This window comes from Lampris incognitus, chromosome 3 (genome assembly GCF_029633865.1).
Source record: "Lampris incognitus isolate fLamInc1 chromosome 3, fLamInc1.hap2, whole genome shotgun sequence".
Classification (NCBI taxonomy): Eukaryota; Metazoa; Chordata; class Actinopteri; order Lampriformes; family Lampridae; genus Lampris; species Lampris incognitus.
The window spans coordinates 61,298,683-61,322,136 of NC_079213.1; the positions used below are offsets into that span (position 1 = coordinate 61,298,683).

The 23,454-nt window shown below is 47.9% G+C and overlaps 1 protein-coding gene across 2 annotated transcripts; it reads right to left on the reverse strand.

Moving 5' to 3' along the window:
- Positions 1-1,027: 1,027 nt before the first annotated feature.
- On the reverse strand, positions 1,028-6,350 carry LOC130109608 (E-selectin-like). 2 transcript variants are annotated; one of them, XM_056276580.1, is made up of 13 exons: positions 6,270-6,350; positions 5,860-5,932; positions 5,316-5,720; positions 5,022-5,126; positions 4,739-4,930; positions 4,441-4,632; positions 4,025-4,213; positions 3,731-3,913; positions 3,021-3,230; positions 2,719-2,895; positions 2,472-2,607; positions 2,285-2,358; positions 1,028-1,647 (listed from the first exon to the last, which is right to left on the reverse strand). In XM_056276580.1, exons 1-12 carry the CDS (start codon positions 6,270-6,272, stop codon positions 2,298-2,300), a joined length of 1,926 nt encoding a protein of 641 aa, XP_056132555.1. In that variant the 5' UTR covers positions 6,273-6,350; the 3' UTR covers positions 1,028-1,647; positions 2,285-2,297. The 2 variants fall into 2 exon arrangements, with proteins under 2 accessions (XP_056132555.1, XP_056132554.1); XM_056276579.1 differs by having other exon boundaries at positions 2,719-2,898.
- Between the last annotated feature and the right edge of the window lie 17,104 nt (positions 6,351-23,454).

Consider the following 23,454-nt stretch of genomic DNA (forward strand, 5'->3'; position numbering starts at 1 on the left):
CATGCCCAATCTGGCCTGGGAATGCCTTGGGATCCCCCAGGAGGAGTTTTAGGGCGTTGCTGGGGAGAGGGATGTCTGGAGTGCCCTACTTAGCTTGCCCGACCCCGGAGAAGCGGCTGATGATGACACGAGATGAGATTTCCCATAGGTATAAATGATGTGTGAGTGATTAGGTTTGTGGTTTGAATGGACTTGTGACTTGTTTCCCTGTCCTGCCCAGTGCCTGCTGGGATGAACTCCAGTCCCCTGCAACACTGAATATAATTTTAAATGTCAAAGCAGATCCACACAACAATTTCCTCTGTGAAAACAAAAACATGTTTTTTTTTCAAACACAAATGCCTACTTCATGCTGGCTAAATGAATTATGTCTTAGCACTCTGACATGTCATGACTTTACAGCAACCCATATTGTATATTTTGAACAGGAGATCAAGTGGTGCTGGAGCTAGTGCTGGTGGGTTGGGTGGGGGGGGGGCTTCACCTCAGGGTGGAACATCAGATCTATCTCTTCCATCTCTAACACTGCTGACACATCCGGTTCTAAACTGAGTCAGATGAACAAAGAAATAGTCTGAAACACATCCCTACCACGTTATGTCTTTAGCCACCTAGGCACTTTTTCAGTGCCACCGGAACTGCTTATCACTGATAGTTATGTAACCTCTGTGAACATGACCCCTGGCGGTCAAAATATGGAAGTGACCATGTCTGGACCCTAGAAAAAAGGTCTAAGTCGTCGACGCGCTCCAGTTTTCTCCCTGGTCAAGATAAGCGCCAGCCTCCAGAAAGCCCTGTCATCGGTCATGGCCTGACATTGTGATTGTTCCCGAAGGATGACCCCCCCCCCCCCACCTAACTTCAATTAGTGTCACACATTTCCTAGTATAGTGATAAGACGGATAAAGGAATGCGCCTGTTGCGTAAGTTTCTTTATATCTGTGGCACAGTGAGATGGTACCTTACCCCCTGATCATGATACAGCAAAGATACATAAATAACAAAACACCAACACAAGTAATGGGACTGATTGAGGGTTTTAATAGTTACAAAGTTTTAATATACATAATTATGATGCAGTAACCATCTACTAAATAAATAGTGCATAAATACTTGAATCTAAACTGTACACCGAAAATATTTTCACAGCTTAATACACATTACAGCACAGTGTAGGGAATTTGGAAATCTACAAAAATATGCTGATATTCAGAAAAAAATACGGGCACGTTCAAGAAAAAAACAGCGGTAGAACAATATGTTCAAAATAAAACTCCCCTTGGGACAAAAGCTGTGTCCCTTCATGGGAGACCAGTGTGGTCCATGATGAAGAATGGAATCGCTTCTTTTCCAAACACAACAGTACTCAGCAGTACACACACACACACACACACACACACACACACACACACACCTTTCCCCCTTCAGGATTTACCTACAGGACACAGTATGGACTGGTAGGCTGGACAGAGTGGGATCGTTCACCATCACGGTGGTGGACTTGTTCTTACTAGTGAATCAGAATCAATATACATGAAGGCGGCTGTTGACGAATGTCCTCCGCAGCTGGGGACACTGTTCCTAGACAGGCGTTTTCTTTGCAGAGTACGTCACGTGACTCGTGCATCTAGTAGATATAGGACATTCCTGTAAAGATAAACCCAAAAAAAGGGTCAATGTTATCTAAGTCTACATCATATTAATGGCTTACAATATAAAATACAACGTATTTTTATTACTATTTATTTTATTTTTTTTGGACTCCCCCCCCCCCTCCCTTTTTTTTTGCCCAATTGTACCCGGCCAATTACCCCACTCTTCCGAGCCGTCCCGGTCTCTGCTCCACCCCCTCTGCCGATTCGGGGAGGGCTGCCGACTACCACATGCCTCCTCCCATACATGTGGAGTCACCAGCCGCTTATTTTCACCTGACAGTGAGGAGTTTCACCAGGGGGACGTAGCGCGTGGGAGGATCACGCTATTCCCCCCAGTTCCCCCTCTCCCTTGATCAGGCGCCCCGACCGACCAGAGGAGGCGCTAGTGCAGCGACCAGGACACATACCCACATCCGGCTTCCCACCCACAGACACGGCTTACGGTGTCTGTAGGGACGCCCGACCAAGCCGGAGGCAACACGGGGATTCAAACCGGCGATCCCAATGCTGGTAGGCAACGGAATAGACCGCCACGCCACCCGGACGCTCGAAAATACAAATATTTAACCTTGATGCCCTGAAATGATAAGAATCAGATGCAGATGGACCTTGTCAGAAACTGGGTTTACCTGTGACTGCGCGCTATATAAGGCTGTCGATGCTGTTCCTGTACACCTGTGTGGAGCTGTCCATCTCCGAGTTGCTGGAAGACAAGACAATAGGGATGAGCACGGTGACTTAACATACTGAAATTATAACATGAACACTGTAATGACATTGTTACAGAAAAAGAAGGTGCATAGTTGCTTATCCCACCTGTTCAGTTCGAACTTGTTTCCCTTCAGCTTGAGTCGTTTAATCAGCCAAGCAGCCAGGGACAGTGCAGATAATGAGATAGCGCCCCCTGTCATCGCACCCACGACAGTAGGGGTCAGGAGAACTTTCTCAGATTCTGTAGAAATAAAAGAAGATAAAACGTCACACGTCTCAAGCAGAAATGATACTGTAACAGACCCGCGACAACATTTTAAAGTCTCAGTCCCCTGATGTTCTTGGTCCTCACCTTGACACTCGGGTGTCTCTCCCGTCCAGTTGCCGTGGCGATCGCAGGTCACGACCTCGTGCCCGTGTAATGAGTGATGCTGGTCACATGTAAAGGAGCACTGCGAGTTGTACACCAGCCCTGCATCTGAACAGTTGATACCACCGTTGGCGGGAGCCTCCAGCGAGGGGCATTTCACTGCTGGATGAGACAGAGTAACTTCATTGATTGAACTTTTACAAAGCAGTGTCCGATCAGTTTTGCTTTAGCCCTGGAGTGCCGACTTTAATTGAAATCAACTGAGCACCACTTCATTGGTATACCTGTGCAAGTCGGTAGGGGAGAGCTCCACTGGCCTGACTGTGTGCACTCCATGTCGTACACACCGCGGAGCTCGTGGCCTTCGTCACAGCTGAAAGTGCAGACTGAGCCCAGCGGATGGGGGGCACCAGCAGAAGCAACCAAAGAGCGAGAAGGCTCCTCGCACCTGATCTGTCCAGACATTGGTGCCAGAGGAGGGGGACACTGCAGCGCTGAAAGGAAAGACAACACTTCAAGGTTATTCTTCAGAACAATATCAGACTAAAAGTAGATTGTATGGAAAATACTAGATGTGCTGGTGAATTTAAAATACCACAGATCCAGGGGAGGGCAATCTTATCCAGAGAGGGCCGGTGTGGGTGCAGGTCTTTGTTCCAACCAAGCAGTTAGACATCTGTGTCTCCTAATCAAGTTTCTTAGTGAAGACTGAACTGGTTGATTAGTGGGATCAGGTGTGTAACTGCCTGGTTGGAATAAAAACCTGCACCCACACCGGCCCTTTCTTGATAAGATTGCCCACCCCTGGGTCACTGTTATCGTTCCATTCTGTTCCGTCTACTCAATAAAGACTACAGAATGGACAGTTAAAGCTTCATAGAATAACCGCAACTGACACATGTTCAGCTTGGTCTGACGTTCCCTGAGTGCAACCACAATAGCGGTATGTGTTGCAACAAATAACAACAGATTCCTGTTGTTACAGTTACCGTACCTGTGCAGGTAGGTATCGCTACATCCCACTCGCCCTCTTCGGAACACTGGACGATGGGCCTCCCCTGCAGTGTGAAGCCTGTCTGACAGCTGAAGTGGCACATAGAGCCTGGCTGTAGCGTATTGTAGGGGTCGCTGCACTCTGTGAGCAGATGTGCTCCCTCAGGCTTCTGGCAGGTGATTGCTATGTGAGACAGACGAGAGCTTTTTTTAGTATGCTTACTTCAAACCCACATTGAAAGAAGATTCCTACTGATCCCAAGTCGGCAGACTGGCATCTGGAGTGTATCTGCACCTTCACAACGAGGCATCCTCTCACTCCACGCAGCTGTCGACGTGCATGTCACCATGCTTGACCCCAGCAGACGGTAACCTGGGGCACAGCTGAAGCTGCAGCTGTTCCCATAGCTGAATCTCATGTCTGGATCCTCTCCGCAGCTGACAACTCCATTTTCCGGCTGCTGGAGGTCAGGACACTGCACAGCTGCAACACAATGGCAAAACCATGAGTGCTACCGTCAGTAATAAGATAAGATAAGATAGGACAAACTTTATTAACTGGTGCAGGGAGATTGCTGTAGAAATGGAAGGACATTATGCCGATTCTTTTGCTATACACAAACTGAACTGCAAACTATTGGTACAAAATTCAAATTCTACAAGTCATACAAATTCAAACTAAGTGATAGCAAGTATGGGGGGGGGGCATACCAACACAAAATGGCCGTGAGTCATTCCAACGTCCCGTGGCTCCGCACTGCAAAGTGTTAGACAGGGATTCAACCATCTCATAGCCCTCCTCACAGGAAAACACACAGTTGGACTGGTAGCTGGATGGGCCCAGAGGAGCGGAGCACTCCATGGAGCCTCTGTCGGGTGCAGACAGCTTCCTACATTGCACCACTGTGGGTGGGGGGGGGGGTAGGACAATTAAAAAGACATTAAAACTCATCCTTTCTCTGCAGTAGCAGATTACATATTGTGACGTTCATGTTGTGCTTCAACCTACATTGGCAAGAGGGAGGTTGCTCTGACCAGTTCCCAGAGGCCGTGCAGACAATGGGCCTCGGAGTGCTTGGCTGGTATCCCTCCTCGCAGGAATACTGGCAAGTGGAGTCATACGAGTAGTCCCCATGCTTGTGAGAGCAATTGACGTTTGCTTTTGGTGGTATTGTCACCTCATCTCTTTTACACTGAACAGCTGCGAGCAAAGAAAGATGGAGAGCGGGGTTAAGCAAGAAAGGCTCTCTACTGTTTCCCAGACTTGAGAAGTACTAAGCATCTTTCCTTACCGTGTTCACACCTGTCCCCATAGAAGCCCTCAAAGCACTCGCAGTGGTGGTTGTTAATGGTTTCAACACACTCCCCGTGCTCGCACGCGTCATTCGTACAGGCGGCTGGGGAAAGAAGAGGGCAAATACAATTCAAATGACCTGCAAAAGTCACATTTGATTTTCAGAAATGTCATCGGTTGACAATCTACAATAACACATCCAATAGATTTCTGATTAAAGTAGGTGTGATTGCAAGCTAAATTAGCCAAGTTTAACATTTATACTTATTGTCTTGGGTACGACTCTGCTCACCTGTGTAGCACAGAGCAGTCTTCATCTTTGTACATCTCTCATCGTTCCACTTGCCCGTTTCAGTCTCCCTTTTGACGTACATCTCCACACAGTCTTCATTGCGATTGACTTTCTTCCCAGTCTTGCCATTATTCGGTTCATTCTTTGCCCAGTTGGTTGCGGCTGCTGTCAGAGGCTTGTTGGTTCCGACCCAGGTCCAGGTGTTGTTGACCTTTCGGATCCCTATCCAGTAGTATCTTTCCATCTTGGGCAGTATATCGTTAATATAGGCGATCTCCTCCTGGTTCTGAATGGCCACCATGTCGGTGTAGTACTTCTGGCACCACGTTCGTGCGTCTTGCCAATTCATGGTGTTATTGGAGTAGTAGTAAGACCAACCTTCCACACAGGTCCCCAAAAACATCACTGCAGGAGAAGGGTTACAATGCATAACAGAACAACGATAATTGTCATAATGGTCAATTTAGAACAAAGTATCATAGCTTCATAAATGGTTGAGTTTAAGGGAGACGCCTGAGCTGATAGTTGGGTTAGCTTAGTATACCAGTGTAAAGAAAGAAGGTGGTCCTTGACGTGAAGCTCTTTGATCCATGGGTTTTAGCTGATCCAAAAAACGCCTGTGAACACAAATATAACAATGTAATACATAAAGTTGAATATATTTTATAATATATATTATGATATATAAATATAATATGATTTAAATAAATAATAATAATAAATATGATAATAATATAATATATTTTATAATATAACTACATTTTATACACATATATATATATATATATATATATATATAATTTATATGAATATATAAAGCAAACAAACTAATGTTATTCAGGTTGAAGAACCAAGCACAGCCCAGTAATCACACCACTTGCACGGAATAAAAACCCGTGTGCCAGTTAATATTGCTGGCAGTGATAGAACTGGACCCCATTGCTAAACTCTTACCATTGCGAGGGTCGGTTCTGGGATCTGCTGCAGCTCCTGGGATGTTTCTCTGGTGTGACTCCCTCTGATGGTGATCTGCTTCTGTTCTCCTCCGCCTGCTCCGCATATTTATATACTCCTCGGCGGCACGCTCCATTATTCCGGGAATGCTCACTGGAAATTTCAGAGGAAATCCCCTCCTCCTTGGAAATTCACTATCCCTTTCACTTTTTTTTTTTTAATTTCACTGCCTTGCCAAGTGGCACGATTGTTACTTTAGACTGTTGATTCTTGCTTATCTTTATAACTGTAACTATTATCACTGTTATGGTTATTACGATTGTGACCATGGTTATGGTCGCTTGGCATACAGAGATTTAGAAAAACGTATAAACATTACACGAATAACACCCACAGAGATTAAACAGAAGACTTAACGGAAGCTGATGGGAAACTGAAAGCTATCAAGAGAGCAAGACAGAAAGTAAAAGAGAATGGGAGAAATTTGGTGCTGAGGGTATTCCAGATATTCTCGAGGCCCTGCCCGAGGACTTTTTCAACCATAGTCCATGAATGAAGCAGAACGAGTCAATCTATGGCACGTTAAAAAAAGAAAGAAAGATAGAGATTGTGTTCTTATAAAATAGCTTGAACTCACTAGAGGGATAACGGGGGAAGGACACTGTCTTTGCTTTCTGCCAAGCGGAGTGCGCCGCAGTAAAGTGACACGACACAAAAGGGATGCGCTCAGCAAAAGAAGAAAGGGAGCAAGGTCAACAGCGCAACTGCAGCTCGCATACATGTTACGCTCGACCTCTGTCAGGAAACCAAACAAGTGTTTTCGGGTTTTTTTTTTAGTGGGATAGTGCTGCAGAGGCGCCTGTTGGCTGCCTGTGTTTTCCAGAAGTTGTGTTTCATATCCTTCCTGCTCCGTCTGGACAGCGGAGACATATAGCGTTAGCTGATGACCTCCTCCTACGCCCTTTATCTGACTACAAACAGCCACAATCCGGAGAGTGGAAGGGACTTGCCCCCATGTCAACTGTATATGGTCATCCTGAACACAATGACTAGGATGCCTAAAAGATGAGCGATGACAAACTAATTACAAGCATTAATGAATGGTGAATTATTTCGAACATGTAAACAAGCAGGATATAACATGCAGATAAACCGGTGCCGATCATCTGAAGTGATCAATAAATCCACACCTCAAACTCGGCGAACACATCTCCGCGTGCATCAGATGATTCGTTGCATGTGGGAAAAGCAGTAGGAGGAAGTACACACTTATTATTTCCTACCCCTTCTCACCTACTCTTGAGGTAATTCAGCTACAGAGAGGACAATAAAATAAAAATATATTCATTCATTCATCATCAGCCGCTTCTCCGGGTTCGGGTTTCGGTGGCAGCAAGCTAAGTAGGGCACTCCAGACGTCCCTCTCCCCAGCAACGCCCTCCAGCTCCTCCTGGGGGATCTCAAAGCGTTCCCAGGCCAGTGTGGGCATGTAGTCCCTCCAGCAAGTTCTGGGTCTACCCCGGGGTCTCCTCCCAGTTGGCTGTGCCCAGTAAACCTCCAAGGGAAGACACCCAGAAGGCGTCCTAAACAGATGCCCGAACCACCTCAACTGGCTCCTTTCGACGGGAAGGAGCAGTGGCTCTACGGGGACGGGATTGAGTATATGTTTGTACAAAAAACAAAAAACAAAAAAACAAACAACAACAAAGAAACAAAACAAGAAATATACAAACAACAAGAGGAATTTAAAGACTGCCAGGTGATGTAAGCCATCTGTAAATATCATTTTTTCTTCTTTTTGTTGCCCCCCCCTCTTTTTCTCCCCAGCTGTATCCGGCCAATTACCCCACTCTTCCGAGTAGTCCCGGTCTCTGCTCCATCCCCTCTGCTGATCCGGGGAGGGCTGCAGACTACCACATGCCTCCTCCCATACATGTGGAGTCGCCAGCCGCTTCTTTTCACCTGACAGTGAGGAGTTTCACCAGGGGGATGTAGCACGTGGGAGGATCACGCTATTCCCCGCAGTTACCCCTCCCCCCTGAACAGGCGCCCCGACCGACCAGAGGAGGCGCTAGTGTAGCGCCCAGGACACATACCCACATCCGGCGTCCCACCCGCAGACACGGCCAGTTGTGCCTGTAGGGACGCCCGACCAAGCCGGAGGCAACACGGGGACTCGAACTGGCGATCCCCGTGTTGGTAATCTGTTCATATAATTATAATTGAGTAATTATTATAAACATGGCAATGATACATCTGTTGATACAGTGTGTTTTAAGAATAGTAAAGAATGATGTTAAAAGTTGCTGAGCGCTATATCAAATATATGTTTAATGGCTCCGGTCCAGCAGAATGGAGACCCTGGCTCTTAGAAGAGGTGGTGTGCCCTTTTGAATGCAGGGCTGAGCTCTCATTCGTTCCCTCATTTCATTTTATTTGTGTATGAACTCTTGTTCAAGTCGAGATCGTATTGTTGTACCTTCTGCTCCTGCCACCAACCCTCGTGTTGTCCACACCTTGTGTACACTGCCCTTGTCTTCATTAAACCTCTAAATTAAAGCAACTTAATTTAATTTTGAACCCCAAATCTATTTTGCAAGAAAAACAACTTGTCATTCATCACAAACTGTGTGACTATCTGGGTTTTCCCTCTGCACACTGCAGAAAGACTGCATTTAACAAGTGGACACCACCCGTTTTTATAGGGTCACATGAGCCACACATGTCTTAGGGTCACACGTGACCCTGAGACATGTCGGGATACTCTAGTGGTGTACAGCTTTCATGGAAATATGAACACAAACAATGTGTGACTGTTTATAATGTTGAGGTCACTGTAGGAAAAGTCATCACGTTTCAGGCTGAATGAACAAAGATGATTTAGAGTCTTTTCTCTGCTGTTCAACTCTGTTGTGGGTCATGTTGACCCGGGAGACAACAGAAGGGCTAAGTAACATATTTGGTGAACGACAAGTGTCTTCTCGTGTTTTGCTGAAGTCGCGAATTCTTACAGATAAGTTAAACCGACGACAAGTTAAACGACGACGATTAATCGACGACAACCTGGAGCTGATGCAGCTCGGGGAGCTTGCCAGCACTCCGAGACCAGAGCGATGTGAAAGTATCCTGCAAGCTCTGCATGGCAACAATAGCAGTGGTTAGCGCGGTCTTCTCACAGCAAGAAGGTCCTGGGTTCATGTCCCGGGGTGGTCAGACCTTGGGGGTCGTCCTCTGTGTGGAGTTTGCATGTTCTCCCGTTGGTTTCCTCCGGGTGCTCTGGTTTCCTCCCACAGACCAAAGACATGTAGGTCAGGTGACTCGGTCGTACTAAATTATCCCTAGGTGTGTGTGTGTGTGTGTGTGTGTGTGTGTGTGTGTGTGTGTGTGTGTGTGTGTGTGTGTCTGTCTGTCTGTCTGTCTGTCTCTGTCAGCCCTGTGTCCGGCCTACGTGGAGCTGTGCCAGGGGAAAAGGAAGCGGGGAGGCCAGAGGCTACGCTTCAAATATGTGCTCAAGCACCACATGAAGATCTGCAGCATAGATGACTCCAGCTGGGAGGCAGTGGCCCCGGACAGACAGAGATGGCGCTCCATAGCAACGCAATCGAGAACAGCTGTTGAACAAAAGAGACAAGAAGCCTGTGATAAGGCCCACCATGCAAGACACAGCAGACCAACTCAAACAACATTCGTCTGTGACAAATGTGGACGATCTTGTCGCTCTAATGCGGCCACAGGCGTGCTGGCCGAGCTTTAACACTGCATCACAGTCATCATCGTTTCGATGGACTGCCGAATATATATATATATATATATATATATATATATGTAGCCTAGCCAGGTGGTAAATTCCACGTACCCTGTGTAAATATGTTCAGTGTAAATAAAGAAAACAGATTTTATTTTTGTTTAACTATGTATAAGGGAAGAGGTATTTACAGTTATTGTTATGTTAAAATATGATTCATATGTGCAAACCATTTTAAAAAAGTAAGATTGTACCTAAGGGAACCAACAGAGATTATAAAAAGGGTTAACTCTTAGCTGTTACAATATAGTGCCACTAGAGGGCGAGATTGGCGAATTTCTTCTTGTGCTCAGGAGATTCTGGTCCTTTTCCGGTTGAGTAAACTGAGAGATGCAGGCGAAATGCATTCTGGGTCCATCTAATGAAATCCATGGGTGTAAATAGCGCGATGAATGTCGCGGAATGTACAGACTGTTTGAGGAAGTCCAAACGTGATTAGCAAGATATTAGAGAGGATTTTTGAACAAAGCCAGAAGCTCAACTTGGAGGTCCCTCTGAAGGGAAATTGAGTGCGAGTGTGCTTTAAGTATTCCTGTTGAGTTGAATTCTCACATTTTTCATGGTTGCTAGTGGGATTAGAGAGCATGTATGTTTATTTTGTACATTTTAGTGTGTTTTCATTTAGTGATAAGCCCACTGCTGTGGCCCTGGGCTGGTGGGCATGAACATTGTCAAGAGGTGTAGGCAGCTAGCACAGGCAGAGTTTGACACAACCTTGGGTGGCCAGCTTGATTCAGGTTGGAGAGAGGCTTTTCAGCAAATACAATCAGCCAGGGTGACAGAGCAGGCTACTTTTGCTCGAGTCTCTGGGAGAGATATAGTCCATGTACCTGCCTCATCTGTGGCTACAGTTATGGCTAGGGGACTTAGGACTCTGAACGATGATGGCCTCTTACTGCTGTTAGAGCCTGTGAGCACTCCTTTACCAGGTGGTCTTGTAGTTGTGCCTACTTTGGTGACATCTGACAGTCATATATTTCCAGTCCAAGTCACGAATCTATCTCAGGAAGATGTCTGGTTATAGGACTAGGCTAGGTGTGCTGTCCCACATACAGAGTGTGGACACAGACGAGCTCTGTGAGGTTAAGTTTCAGAGAATCTCAGCAGACACCGAGGAGGTCACTACTGACACCCACATAAACCAACCGATAGACACACAGTCCATTTTTGAGAATGTCAAGATGAGAGGTAGCCCAGAACAGCAGGCCCATCTGAGAGCACTGTTTGAGAAGTACTCTACGGTTTTTGCCTCTGAGGATGATGATTTTGGCCACACTGACAAAGTGCAACATGAGATACACTTGACTGATGATGTACCAGTGACACAACATTATAGACGGATTCCCCCAGCACGTATAAGGAGGTTAAGAAGCACATTGCCAAGCTGTTGAAAAAGGCTTTCATTCAAGAGAGTGCAAGTGCATATGCCTTGCCTGTGGTGCTTGTGCGCAAGGTCGTTGGTAGTTTAAGGTTATGTGTTGATTACAGGAGACTAAACTCTAAGGCAAAACGCGATGCGTTTCCCTTCTCTAGAATAGACAAGAGCTTTGATGCGCTGAGGGGGGCCAAGTTCTTCTCGACAATCGATCTGACAAGTGGCTATCACCAGGTGGCCATGCATGAGAGAGATAGACCAAAGACAGCCTTTATTTGAGTGCTCACGGATGCCGTTCGGGGTTTGCAATGGTCCTGCAACATTTCAAAGGCTCATGCAGGCTATAATGAGTGACCTTATCTTCCAGATTATGTTATTTTATCTAGACGACATCTTGGTCTACTCACAAACATTTGAGGATCATCTAGATAGACTGGAGACTGTGTTGAGGCATCTAGCTGAGACGAGCCTTAAGGTGAAGTTGCAGAAGTGTGACTTTCTGCAGGAGAGTGTACGGTTCCTAGGTCATCAGGTACGTATCTGCAGACGGTGTTGGTACAGATCCTAGCAAGGTTTCAGCTGTGAGCGAATGGGAGGTCCCAAGCACTGTCAGTGAGCTTAGATCTTTTCTTGGATTTTGCAGCTACTATAGGAAGTTCATGCAAGACTTCTCTTGGATAGCTGGATCGCTGCATGACTTGGTAAATCGCTGTCTAAGTGAGGAGAAGTCAGCTAAGATGAGTCAAATGTTTCATTCGCTGTGGACTATTGAATGTCAAAACGCTTTTGAGCAGCTGAAAGAAAGACTCCCCTCCATTCCCATCTTAGGTTTTGCTGACTACACACAGCCATTCATAGTCGAGACTGATGCAAGACAGCATGGGTTAGGGGCTATATTGTGCCAGCAGCAAGGTGACACAAAAAGAGTCATAGCCTATGCTAGCCGCAGACTACGTAAGGCTGAGGGGAATGACCGCAACTACAGTAGCATGAAGCTGGAGCTACTTGCATTAAAATGGGCGATAGCTGAAAAGTTCAGGGGATACTTACTTGGATCGAAGTTTGTCGTATTTACCGACAACAACCCCCAATGTCACCTTAAGACCACTACACTCGGTGCCATAGAGCAGAGGTGGGTTATGCAGCTGTCAGTGTTCGATTTTGAGGTCAAATATTGTCCTAGACATAGTAATGCTGCTGCAGATGCCCTTTCTCTGCGTGAACCAAACTCTGACTCAGAATATGATGACTGTGTGGCAGTTTGCAACCGAATGTGAAGAGGAACAGTCTTAGAGCCTGAACTTGTCCCTGCCAGTGTGGAGTGTGCTAAGCTGCGGCAAATCCGTACTTTAGAGTCAGGCTCCACTGAAGTGAATGAGTCACAAGGGAACACACATACTCTTTCAGGGTATACCCAAGAGCAGTTGGCAGAATTCCAGAAAAAGACCCTACTCTTAGAGAGTTTAGGAGGTTTTGGGACAGGGATAAGAAACCAAATCACACAGAGAGAGTAGGGTTGTCTAGTTCTGTCAAACGCCTTCTGAAACAGTGGGGATACAAAAAGCAGCGAGAAGAGCTGCTGTATCGTGTCATAGATGACCCACGTCATGGCCAGTGTTGGCAGTTATTCTTAGTTGTTTGCTTGAGAGATGAGGCCCTGGAAAGGGTCCATGACAGTATGGGATACCAAGGAATCGAACGTACAGTAAACCTATTAAGGCAGAGGTGTTTTTGGGTAGAGAGGTACGAAGATGTGGAAAACTGGGTCAAGGAGTGACAGCGGAGCATACTTACAAAGATGCCTCAGCCAAAAATCCATGCTCCTCTGGAAGCATTTTTAGCATCTAGACCACTTGAGGTGGTAGCGGTGGATTTTACTGTGTTGGAGCCGGCTTCAGATGGTCGTGAAAATGTCCTAGTGATCACCGATGTGTTCACTAAATTCACTCAAGCCTACCCCACCAAAGATCAGAAAGCTGACACAACAGCTAAAGTCCTGCTCAGGGAATGGTCTATGAGGTTTGGTGTGCCAGAAAGATTCACTCAGACCAAGGTAGAAACTTTGAGAGTGAAGTTACTGCTGAACTGTGCAAGCTCTATGGTGTAAGAAAAACATGCACAACTCCCTATAGGCCTCAAGGCAATGCACAGTGTGAGAGATATAATAGGACGCTTCATGACCTACTACCCACTCTCCCGCAGGAATAGAAAAGACGGTGACCAGAGTACCTGCCCGAGTTAGTTCATGCCTATAATGTGACTCCACATTCCACCATGGGGTATTCACCCTATTACCTACTCTTTGGAGTACTGCCACATTTGCAAGTAGATGCACTACTAGGGCATGAAAATCGGTCAGACAATAAACATGACTGGCTGTCTGTGTACCAGGAGAGGCTCAAACAGGCACACAGGGAACCAGGGAGTACTCTGAACAAAAGGCAGCTGAGAGGATCTCAATGTAGAATGAGAAGGTGTTTTGTCCCCCTGTAGACATTGGCCAACTTGTTTATCTACGTCACAGGCCCCTAGAAAGGAACAAGATTCAGGATGCATGGAGTCCTACAGTTTATAGAATAGTTCACATCCAGGGTACCACACACTGTCGAGCCTCTTGAAGGGGGTCCTATCAAAAGTCAAAAGAGTCCATAGGTCAGAGTTGCGTCCCTGTCCTTCCCCTGTTCCCAAACTGAGGACAAGAACAAGTTTACATATATATATATATATATATATATATATATATATATATATATATATATATATATAAAGATAGATGTAGTAATACATAGCAGAACAAGCTTGTTTCGTGCGTCATGCACTCATCATCTGTCGACGTGGTTTAACCACACTGGCAGATAATGAGTGCATGACGCATGAAACAAGCTAGTTCTGCTATGTATTAATTTTTTTTTTTACTACATCTATCTTAATATCCCGCTCCTCGTTTGTTGAGCACTTTTATCTACACCATACACACACTCATAAAACAACCCAGACATCCACTCGGTGTCATATGAAGGAAAATGAAAAAATGTAATTAGGAATGTTTGGAGATGAGTAAAACTTCAACATTTAACACAACTCTTCATCGCCCCTAGATCTCTTGATAATCAGTACTTTGTACTACTTCTTGAACGGTGTAATGTTTGTACTTTGTTCGAGTTCCATGCTCAAACTGTTCCACAGTTTTACCCCACAAATTGAAATGCCCATGCTCTTCAAAGTTGATCCAACACAGAATTTCTAGAAGTTTGATTTCCCTCTCAGATTACATTCCCCTTCTCTATCTGAGAGTATTTTGTGTATATTACTCGGTAGTAGATTGTTTCTTGCTTTGAACATTATTTGTGCTGTGTTAAATTCTACTAAATCCCTGAACTTCAAGGCACTTGACTTTAAAGATAGCTTGTTGGTGTATTCACGATATCCTACATTATTAACTATCCTTATATCCTACATGAATAACTATCCTTATATTCTACATTATTAACTAACCTTATATCCTACATGATTAACTATTCTTATAGCCTATATTATTAACTATCCTTATATTCTAGATGATTAGCTATCCTTATATCCTACATGATTAAGTATCCTTATATTCTACATTATTAACTAACCTTATATCCTACATGATTAACTATCCTTATATCCTACATTATTAACTATCCTTATGGGTCTTTTTTTTTTTAACCCAGCCACTGAGGATGCACAAGCCAGTGCATCCTTAGTGCCGGTCCCAAGCCCGGACAAATGGGGAGGGTTGCGTCAGGAAAGGCATCCGGCGTAAAATCTTTTCCAAATCAAATATGCGGATCATAAATAAGACTTACATACCGGATCGGTCGAGGCCCGGGTTACCAACGACCGCCACCGGTACTGTTAACCAGCAGGGTGTTGGTGGAAACTATGCTACCGTTGGGCGAAGGAGAAGGAGAGGGGGAAAGCATGTCCAGAGGCAGCTAGAGAGGAGGAAGGGTAAGCATGTGGAGGTGAGAGTTGGAACTTTGAATGTTGGCACTATGACTGATAAAGGGAGAGAGCTGGCTGACATGATGGAAAGAAGAAAGGTAGGCATACTGTGTGTGCAAGAGACCAGGTGGAAGGGGAGTAAGGCCAGGAGTATCGGAGGTGGGTTCAAACTCTTCTACCATGGTGTGAATGGGAGGAGTAATGGGGTAGGGGTAATTCTGAAGGAAGAGTATGTCAAGAGCGTGCTGGAGGTGAAGAGAGTGTCAGACAGAGTGATGAGTATGAAGCTGGAAATTGAAGGTTTATTGCTGAATGTTATCAGCGCATATGCCCCGCAAGTTGGGTGTGAGATGGATGAAAAAGAAGAATTCTGGAGTGAGTTGGACGACATGGTGGAGAGGGTACCCAAGGAGGAGAGAGTGGTGATTGGAGCAGACTTCAATGGACATGTTGGTGAAGGGAACAGAGGTGATGAGGAGGTGATGGGAAGGTATGGAGTCAAGAAGAGAAATGTGGAAGGACAGATGGTGGTCGATTTTGCGAAAAGGATGGAAATGGCTGTGGTGAATACATATTTCAAGAAGAGGGAGGAACACAGGGTGACGTACAGGAGTGGAGGAAAGTGCACACAGGTGGACTATATCTTATCTAGAAGGCGCCATCTAAAAGGGATTGGAGACTGCAAGGTGGTGACAGGGGAGAACGTAGCTAGGCAGCATCGGATGGTGGTCTTTAGGATGACTTTGGAGACCAAGAAGAGGAAGCGAGTGAAGACACAGCCGAAGATCAAATGGTGGACGTTGAAGAAGGAAGACTGTTGTGTGGAGTTCAGGCAGGAGTTAAGACAGGCACTGGGTGGTAGTGAAGAGTTGCCAGATGGCTGGAAAACCACTACAGAAATAGTGAGGGAGACAGCTAGGAAGGTACTTGGTGTGTCATCAGGACAGAGAAAGGAAGACAAGGAGACTTGGTGGTGGAATGAGGAAGTACAGCAAATTATACAGAGGAAAAGGTTGGCAAAGAAGAAGTGGGATAGTAAGAGAGATGAAGAAAGTAGACAGGAGTACAAGGAGATGCAGCGTAAAGCAAAGAGAGAGGTGGCAAAGGCAAAGGAAAAGGCGTATGGTGAGTTGTATGACAGATTAGACACTAAGGAAGGAGAAAAGGACTTGTACCGATTGGCTAGACAGAGGGACCAAGCTGCAAAGGATGTGCAGCAAGTTAGGGCGATCAAGGATAGAGATGGAAATGTGCTGACAAGCGAGGAGAGTGCGCTAAGAAGGTGGAAGGAATACTTTGAGGGGCTGATGAATGAAGAAAATGAGAGAGAGAGAAGGTTGGATGATGTAGGGATAGTGAATCAGGAAGTTCAGCGGATTAGCAAGGAGGAAGTGAGGGCAGCTATGAAGAGGATGAAGAGTGGAAAGGCAGTTGGTCCTGATGACATGCCTGTGGAGGCATGGAAATGTTTAGGAGAGATGGCAGTGGAGTTTTTAACTAGATTGTTTAACACAATCCTGGAAAGTGAGAGGATGCCTGAGGAGTGGAGAAGAAGCATACTGGTACCGATTTTCAAGAACAAGGGCGATGTGCAGAACTGTAACAACTACAGAGGTATAAAGTTGATCAGCCACAGCATGAAGATTTGGGAAAGAGTAATAGAAGCTAGGTTAAGAGGAGAGGTGACGATCAGCGAGCAGCAGTATGGTTTCATGCCACGAAAGAGCACCACAGATGCGATGTTTGCTTTGAGAATGTTGATTGAGAAGTATAGAGAAGGCCAGAAAGAGTTGCATTGTGTCTTTGTAGATTTAGAGAAAGCTTATGACAGAGTGCCGAGAGAGGGGGTGTGGTATTGTATGAGGAAGTCAGGAGTTGCAGAGAAGTATGTAGGAGTGGTGCAGGATACGTATGAGGGAAGTGTGACAATGGTGAGGTGTGCGGTTGGAATGACAGATGGGTTCAAGGTGGAGGTGGGATTACATCAAGGATCGGCTCTTAGCCCTTTCTTGTTTGCAATGGTGATGGACAGGTTGACGGACAAGATCAGGCAGGAGTCTCCATGGACGATGATGTTCGCGGATGACATTGTGATCTGTAGCGAGAGTAGGGTGCAGGTTGAGGAGAGCCTGGAGAGGTGGAGGTATGCACTGGAGAGAAGAGGAATGAAAGTCAGTTGGAGCAAGACGGAATACCTATGCGTGAATGAGAGAGAGGACAGTGGAATGGTCAGGATGCAAGGAGTGGAGGTGACAAAGGCATTTGAGTTTAAATACTTGGGGTCAACTGTCCAAAGTAACGGGGAGTGCAGTAGAGAGGTGAAAAAGAGAGTGCAGGCAGGTTGGAGTGGGTGGAGAAGTGTGTCAGGAGTGATTTGCGACAGAAGGATATCAGCAAGAGTTAAAGGGAAAGTTTACAAGATGGTTGTGAGACCAGCTATGTTATATGGTTTGGAGACAGTGGCACTGACGAAAAGACAGGAGGCGGAGCTGGAGGTGGCAGAGTTGAAGATGCTAAGATTTTCACTGGGAGTAACGAAGAAGGACAGGATTAGGAACGATTATATTAGAGGGACCGCTCAGGTTGGACGGTTTGGAGACAAAGCAAGAGAGGCAAGATTGAGATGGCTTGGACATGTGTGGAGGAGAGATGCTGAGTATATTGGGAGAAGGATGCTGAATATGGAGCTGCCAGGGAAGAGGAGAAGAGGAAGGCCAAAGAGGAGGTTTATGGGTGTGGTGAGGGAAGACATGCAGGTGGCTGGTGTGACAGAGGAAGACGCAGAAGACAGGAAGAAATGGAAACGGATGATCCGCTGTGGCGACCCCTAACGGGAGCAGCCGAAAGTAGTAGCTGCGGGCTCTAACGGGAGCAGACATAATGGCTGTAGATCGGTTTTGTAGGTGTTACCCCACACCTCCACACAGTAGATCGGCTATGGTAAAATAAATGAACAATATCAGTCGTTCATTGTAATATAATATAATATAATATAATATACTGTAGTGACCTACTTGCAGGTTAGATAGTCATCATGCGGGCCAGAGACGGTCCCTTTAAGACAGTGGGCGGGGTTAGCAAGGGGCATTGTGGGTAGACACGAGGCTGTTGGTTTTTAGTATAGTGAACTGTGGACTAGAGTTTGTTGGAGGAAATAAACGACCCCACTGCTGTGTGGTCAAAAGGAGAAGTGCTCTCGTCTCCTTCCTTTCATCCTCCACATTGGTGGCCCCAACGTGAGCCATGGAGCACGAAGCTATATACCAGTGCAGCGGCAGTGGCTAACGCCGTCTCGCTCCAACTGCCCCACTTCTGGGAAACGGCTGCGGCAGCATGGTTCGCTCACATCGAAGCCCAGTTCGCGATTAGGAACATCACCGTCGATGAGACCAAGTACCACTACGTCGTGGCGGCACTCGGAACATCTACGGCGTCACGGATATTGGACCTGCTGCAAGCCCCGCCGCCCGTGGATAAGTACGGAACAATTAAAAGACGCTTGCTGCAGGCTTTTGAGCTAGCAGAGGTGGAGCGGGCGGACTGGTTGTTTTCGCTGCAAGGCTTGGCAGACGGCAAGCCATCGGAGCTAATGGACAAGGTGCTGAGTATGCTGGGTTCGTGCGACCCCGCCTTCCTTTTCGGCCAGCTGTTCCTCCGTCAGCTCCCCTCGCACGTCCGTGCTGCCTTGGCCAGCTCGAAGTTGTCCACCACCAGCAACTTTCGGGAGTTGGCCGCGGCGGCAGCCGACGGCAGTGTGCGGCCGCTCTGCTGCCTGCCCACGCTCTCCGACACCGCCGGTTGAGGCTGCGGGCGTCGCCGCGGCAGCAGTTTCTCGTCGGCAGCAGGACTCAGGGGGACTGTGCTTCTACCATGCTAGATTTGGAACCAAAGCCAAGCAATGCCGTGCACCATGCACTTTCAGCAGGGCGGGAAAAGCCAGGGCCGGCGCTCAGTAGTAGCCCTGCGCGTTGGCCAGGAAGGCAGGCTGCTGTTTATTCAGGACACCGTGCTAGTTGATTCGGGCATGCAGCGGAGCATCCTGCACGCGACACCAGTGGACACGATGGCCGGCGGATTCGGCACCCCCGTGCGCACCTATGGCACGAGGTATGTGGAGGTGGTTTTTGGAGGTCGGCGGTTCGGCTGGGACTTTGTAATGGCGAAGGTGTCCATTGCCGTCCTGGGTGCGGATTTCCTGCGCACTTATGGACTGTTGGTAGACGTTAAAAACCGCCGCTTGATTGACGCCGTCTCCTGTTCCTATCCATGTACGCTGGGGGAGGCGGGTCCCATCGGCTTGTCCAACATGATTGCCACCGGGGATGAATTTCAGCGTCTGCTCGCTGAGTTTCCGGACCTCACAACGCCCATCTTTTCATCAGCAGTCACCAAGCATGGAGTGGAACACTACATCACCACCACGGGCTCCCCAGTCTACGCCCGTGCACGGCGCCTCGACCCAGCCAAGCTCGACAGTCCATAGGCCTCCCCCCTGCATATGGTCACGAAGGCTAACGGCGGCTGGTGCCCATGTGGTGATTACCCCCGCCTCAACAACGCCACGACGCCAGACCGCTACCCCGTCCCACACATCCAGGACTTCTCCTTGCATTTGGCGGGGGCGGTCATCTTCTCCAAGGTGGACCTCGTGCGCGGATACCACCAGGGGCCAGTCTGCCCACAGGATGTGCCGAAGACGGCAGTAATCACGCCGGTCGGCCTGTTCGAGTTCCTGAGGATGCCGTTTGGGCTCAAGGGGGTTGCACAGACCTTTCAGCAGCTCATGGACTCTGTGCTGTGAGATATGCCGTTCCTATGTGTTCACCTGGACAATATTCTCGTGGCCAGTATGTCCGCAGCGGAGCACCTGGTCCACCTCCGGCAGCTCAGCCAGCATGGGCTCATCGTCAACCCGGCAAAGTGCCAGTTGGGCCTGCCAGCCATTGATTTCCTCGGGCACCGGGTTACAAAGGACGGAGCAACGCCGCTCCCCGACAAGGTGGATGCCGTCGCCAGGTTCCCACGCTGGAACACAGTGAAGTCCCTCTAGGAGTTCCTGGGCATGTTGAACTTTTACAACTGGTTAATTCCCTGGGCGGCTCATCTCATGCGCCCCCTGTATGAGGCTCTGAAGGGTAAGGATCCCAAGGGCCCAGTGGACTGGTCGGAAGAGAGAAACCGGGCGTTTGAGGACGCTAAGGCTGCGCTGGCTGATGCCGCCTTGTTGGTGCACCCATCACCAACTGCCCCAGTAGCACCTACCACGGATGCCTCAGATTACACCGTGGGGGCAGTGTATGAGCAGTGGGTGGGCGGAGCCTGGCAGCCGCTTGCTTTTTTCAGCCGCCAGCTGTACAGCAGTGAGAGGAAATACAGTACCTTCGACTGGGAGCTTCTTGGCCTGTTTCTCGCCATCCACCGCTTCCGGTTCCTGCTGGAAGGCAGGCCAGTTCTCTGTTTGTGGACCACAAGCCACTGACATTTGCCATGGCCAAAGCCACCGAGCTGTGGTCTGGGCGCCAGCAGCGCCAGCTATCTTATATCTCAGAGTTCACCACTGACATCCGGCACGTTGCCGGCAAGGACAACTTCCTCGCCGACTGCCTCTCCCGGGTGATTTTGGGGGCCGTCCACTTAGGACTCGACTACACAGCCATGGCTACAGACCAGGCTGCTGACACAGAAGTGCAGGCCTACCAGGCTGCTGACACCGGGCTGCAGTTGAAGGATGTGGTGTTAGACAACGCCAGAGTCACACTTCTCTGTGACATCTCCACGGGTCAGCCCCAGCCCATGGTGCCCACGGACTGGTGGCGATGGGTTTTCAACGCCATCCCTGGCCTTTCACACCTAGGCATGAAGGTGTCAACGAAGTTGGTGGGGGCCAAGTTTGTGTGGCATGGCCTCAGGAAGGATGTCAAAGACTGAGCAGACACCTGCGTGGCGTGTCAGTGCTCCAAGGTTCACTGCCACACCAAGACACCCCTGGTGCTGTTCCCAGTGCCTGGGAGGCGTTTCAACCATGTCAATGTGGACCTAGTAGGACCCCTTCCCTCCTCCCATGCTTTCACTCATCTTACCATGGTGGACAGGACCACTAGGTGGCCAGAGGCTATTCCGTTGTCAACCACCACGTCTGCTGAGGTGGCCCGGGCGTTCATCAGGTCCTGGGTAACCCGGTTTGGGACGCCATCTGACCTCACTTCTGACTGGGGCCCACAGTTCACATCCAAGCTCTGGACTGCAATCGCTGAAAGCCTTGGGGTGAAGCTGCACTGCACCGCGGCCTACAACCTGCAGGGCAACGGTTTATGCGAGCAGTTTCATCGTTCTATGAAGGCCGCTCTTCGGGCCAGTCTCACAGACAGTAGCTGGGTTGACCGGCTCCTATGGGTCATGCTTGGCCTGTGGACCGCCCCTAAGGAAGACCTCCAGTCCTCGTCGGCTGAGCTGGTTTACGGCCAGCCACTGTGGGTCCCGGGGGAATTTTTCCCAGACGGCGCAGCACCCTGGTCTGCTGCCCGCCAACGGGCTGTGTTCCAGGACGCTGCCGGCGTTTTCACTCCAGACCCAACTTTGCGGCACGGCCTCCCTCAGTCTTACATCCCCAAGGACCTGTAGTCGGCCCGGTACGTCTTCATCCGGCATGACGCCCACCGTACCCCCCTGCGGCCCCCTACGATGTCCTCTTCCGTGTCCTGGCAGCGGGGGCTAAGGACTTTGTTGTGGATGTCAGTGATAAGCAGGAGTGGGTTTCGGTGGACCGCCTCAAGCCTACTCACCTGGACTTGGACAGGCCGGTTCAACTGGCCCAGCCCCCTCGGCGTGGACGCCCCCCTGCCCCTACACCCGTCAGGAGCCGTTTTGGCTGCATTATTCGCCACCCGCCACATTGATTTCCTTTTTTCTTTTTGTCATGGTGAATTCTGGGGGGGCGTGTGTAATGACCTACTTGCAGGTTAGATAGTCATCATGCGGGCCAGAGACGGTCCCTTTAAGACAGTGGGCAGGGGTTAGCAAGGGGTATTGTGGGTAGACACGAGGCTGAGGTTTTTAGTATAATAAACTGTGGACTTAGAGTTTGTTGGAGGAAATAAACGACCCCACTGCTGTGTGGTCAAAAGGAGAAGTGCTCTCGTCTCCTTCCTTTCATCCTCCACAATACATAATATATACATAATATAATATAAACATAATAATAATAATATAATACGGTATAATAATATAATATAAATATATTATATTATAGTATTGTAGAATATAATAATAATATAATATACATATAATAATATTAATAAAGAAAAGACCCAAAATGCAGAATCTGTGGAATGTACGAAGAAACCATCGACCACATTGTCTCAGGCTACCCGGAACCGGCAAAGACCGAGTACATGTACAGGTACAACAAGGCAGCAGCATACCTGCACTGGAAGATCTGCAGGAGCTACAAGATCCAGATGACTGAGAAGTGGTACCAACATCAGCCAGAAACGGTCACTGAGAACAATGACGTCACCATCCTCTGGGACACGCCCATCCGCACCGACAGAGAGAAAAAAAGCCAACAAGCCCGACATCGTTATAAGGGACAGGAAGGAAGAGGTGCATGCTCATCGACATGGCAACACCATCCGAACAAAACATCTCAGTGAAAGTCACAGAGAAGCTGACCAAGGTCAAAGACCTGGAGACTGAAATCAACGGGATGTGGGGCATGAGGACTGGAACAACACCAGTGGTCACCGGAGCTCTAGGACTCATAAAGAAGGGAATGGAAAAGTTCACCAACCGTATCCCAGGAAACATCAACATCCATGCAGTCCAGAAGATCGCCCTACTCGGAACAGCCCATATATTACCACGAGTACTGTCAATCAAGTGACATCTGCCCTATAGTGCCCCAGGTCCATAGTCTGGACCTGGCTCTACAGGATGCAAAACAGGAAATACGAGAGAAATAATAATAATGATAATAATATAATATACACTGCTCAAAAAAATAAAGGGAACACCTAAAAACACAATATAGACCT

What these genes read in the sequence shown, in the direction of transcription:
- LOC130109608 (XM_056276579.1), bottom strand. An exon ending in CACCTTCTTTCTTTACACTG is followed by an intron (nt 5,721 to 5,859) that starts GTATACTAAGCT and finishes CTTCTCCTGCAG; the next exon opens with TGATGTTTTTGGGGACCTGT. An exon ending in GAGGATGCCTCGTTGTGAAG is followed by an intron (nt 3,914 to 4,024) that starts GTGCAGATACAC and finishes TGTCTCACATAG; the next exon opens with CAATCACCTGCCAGAAGCCT.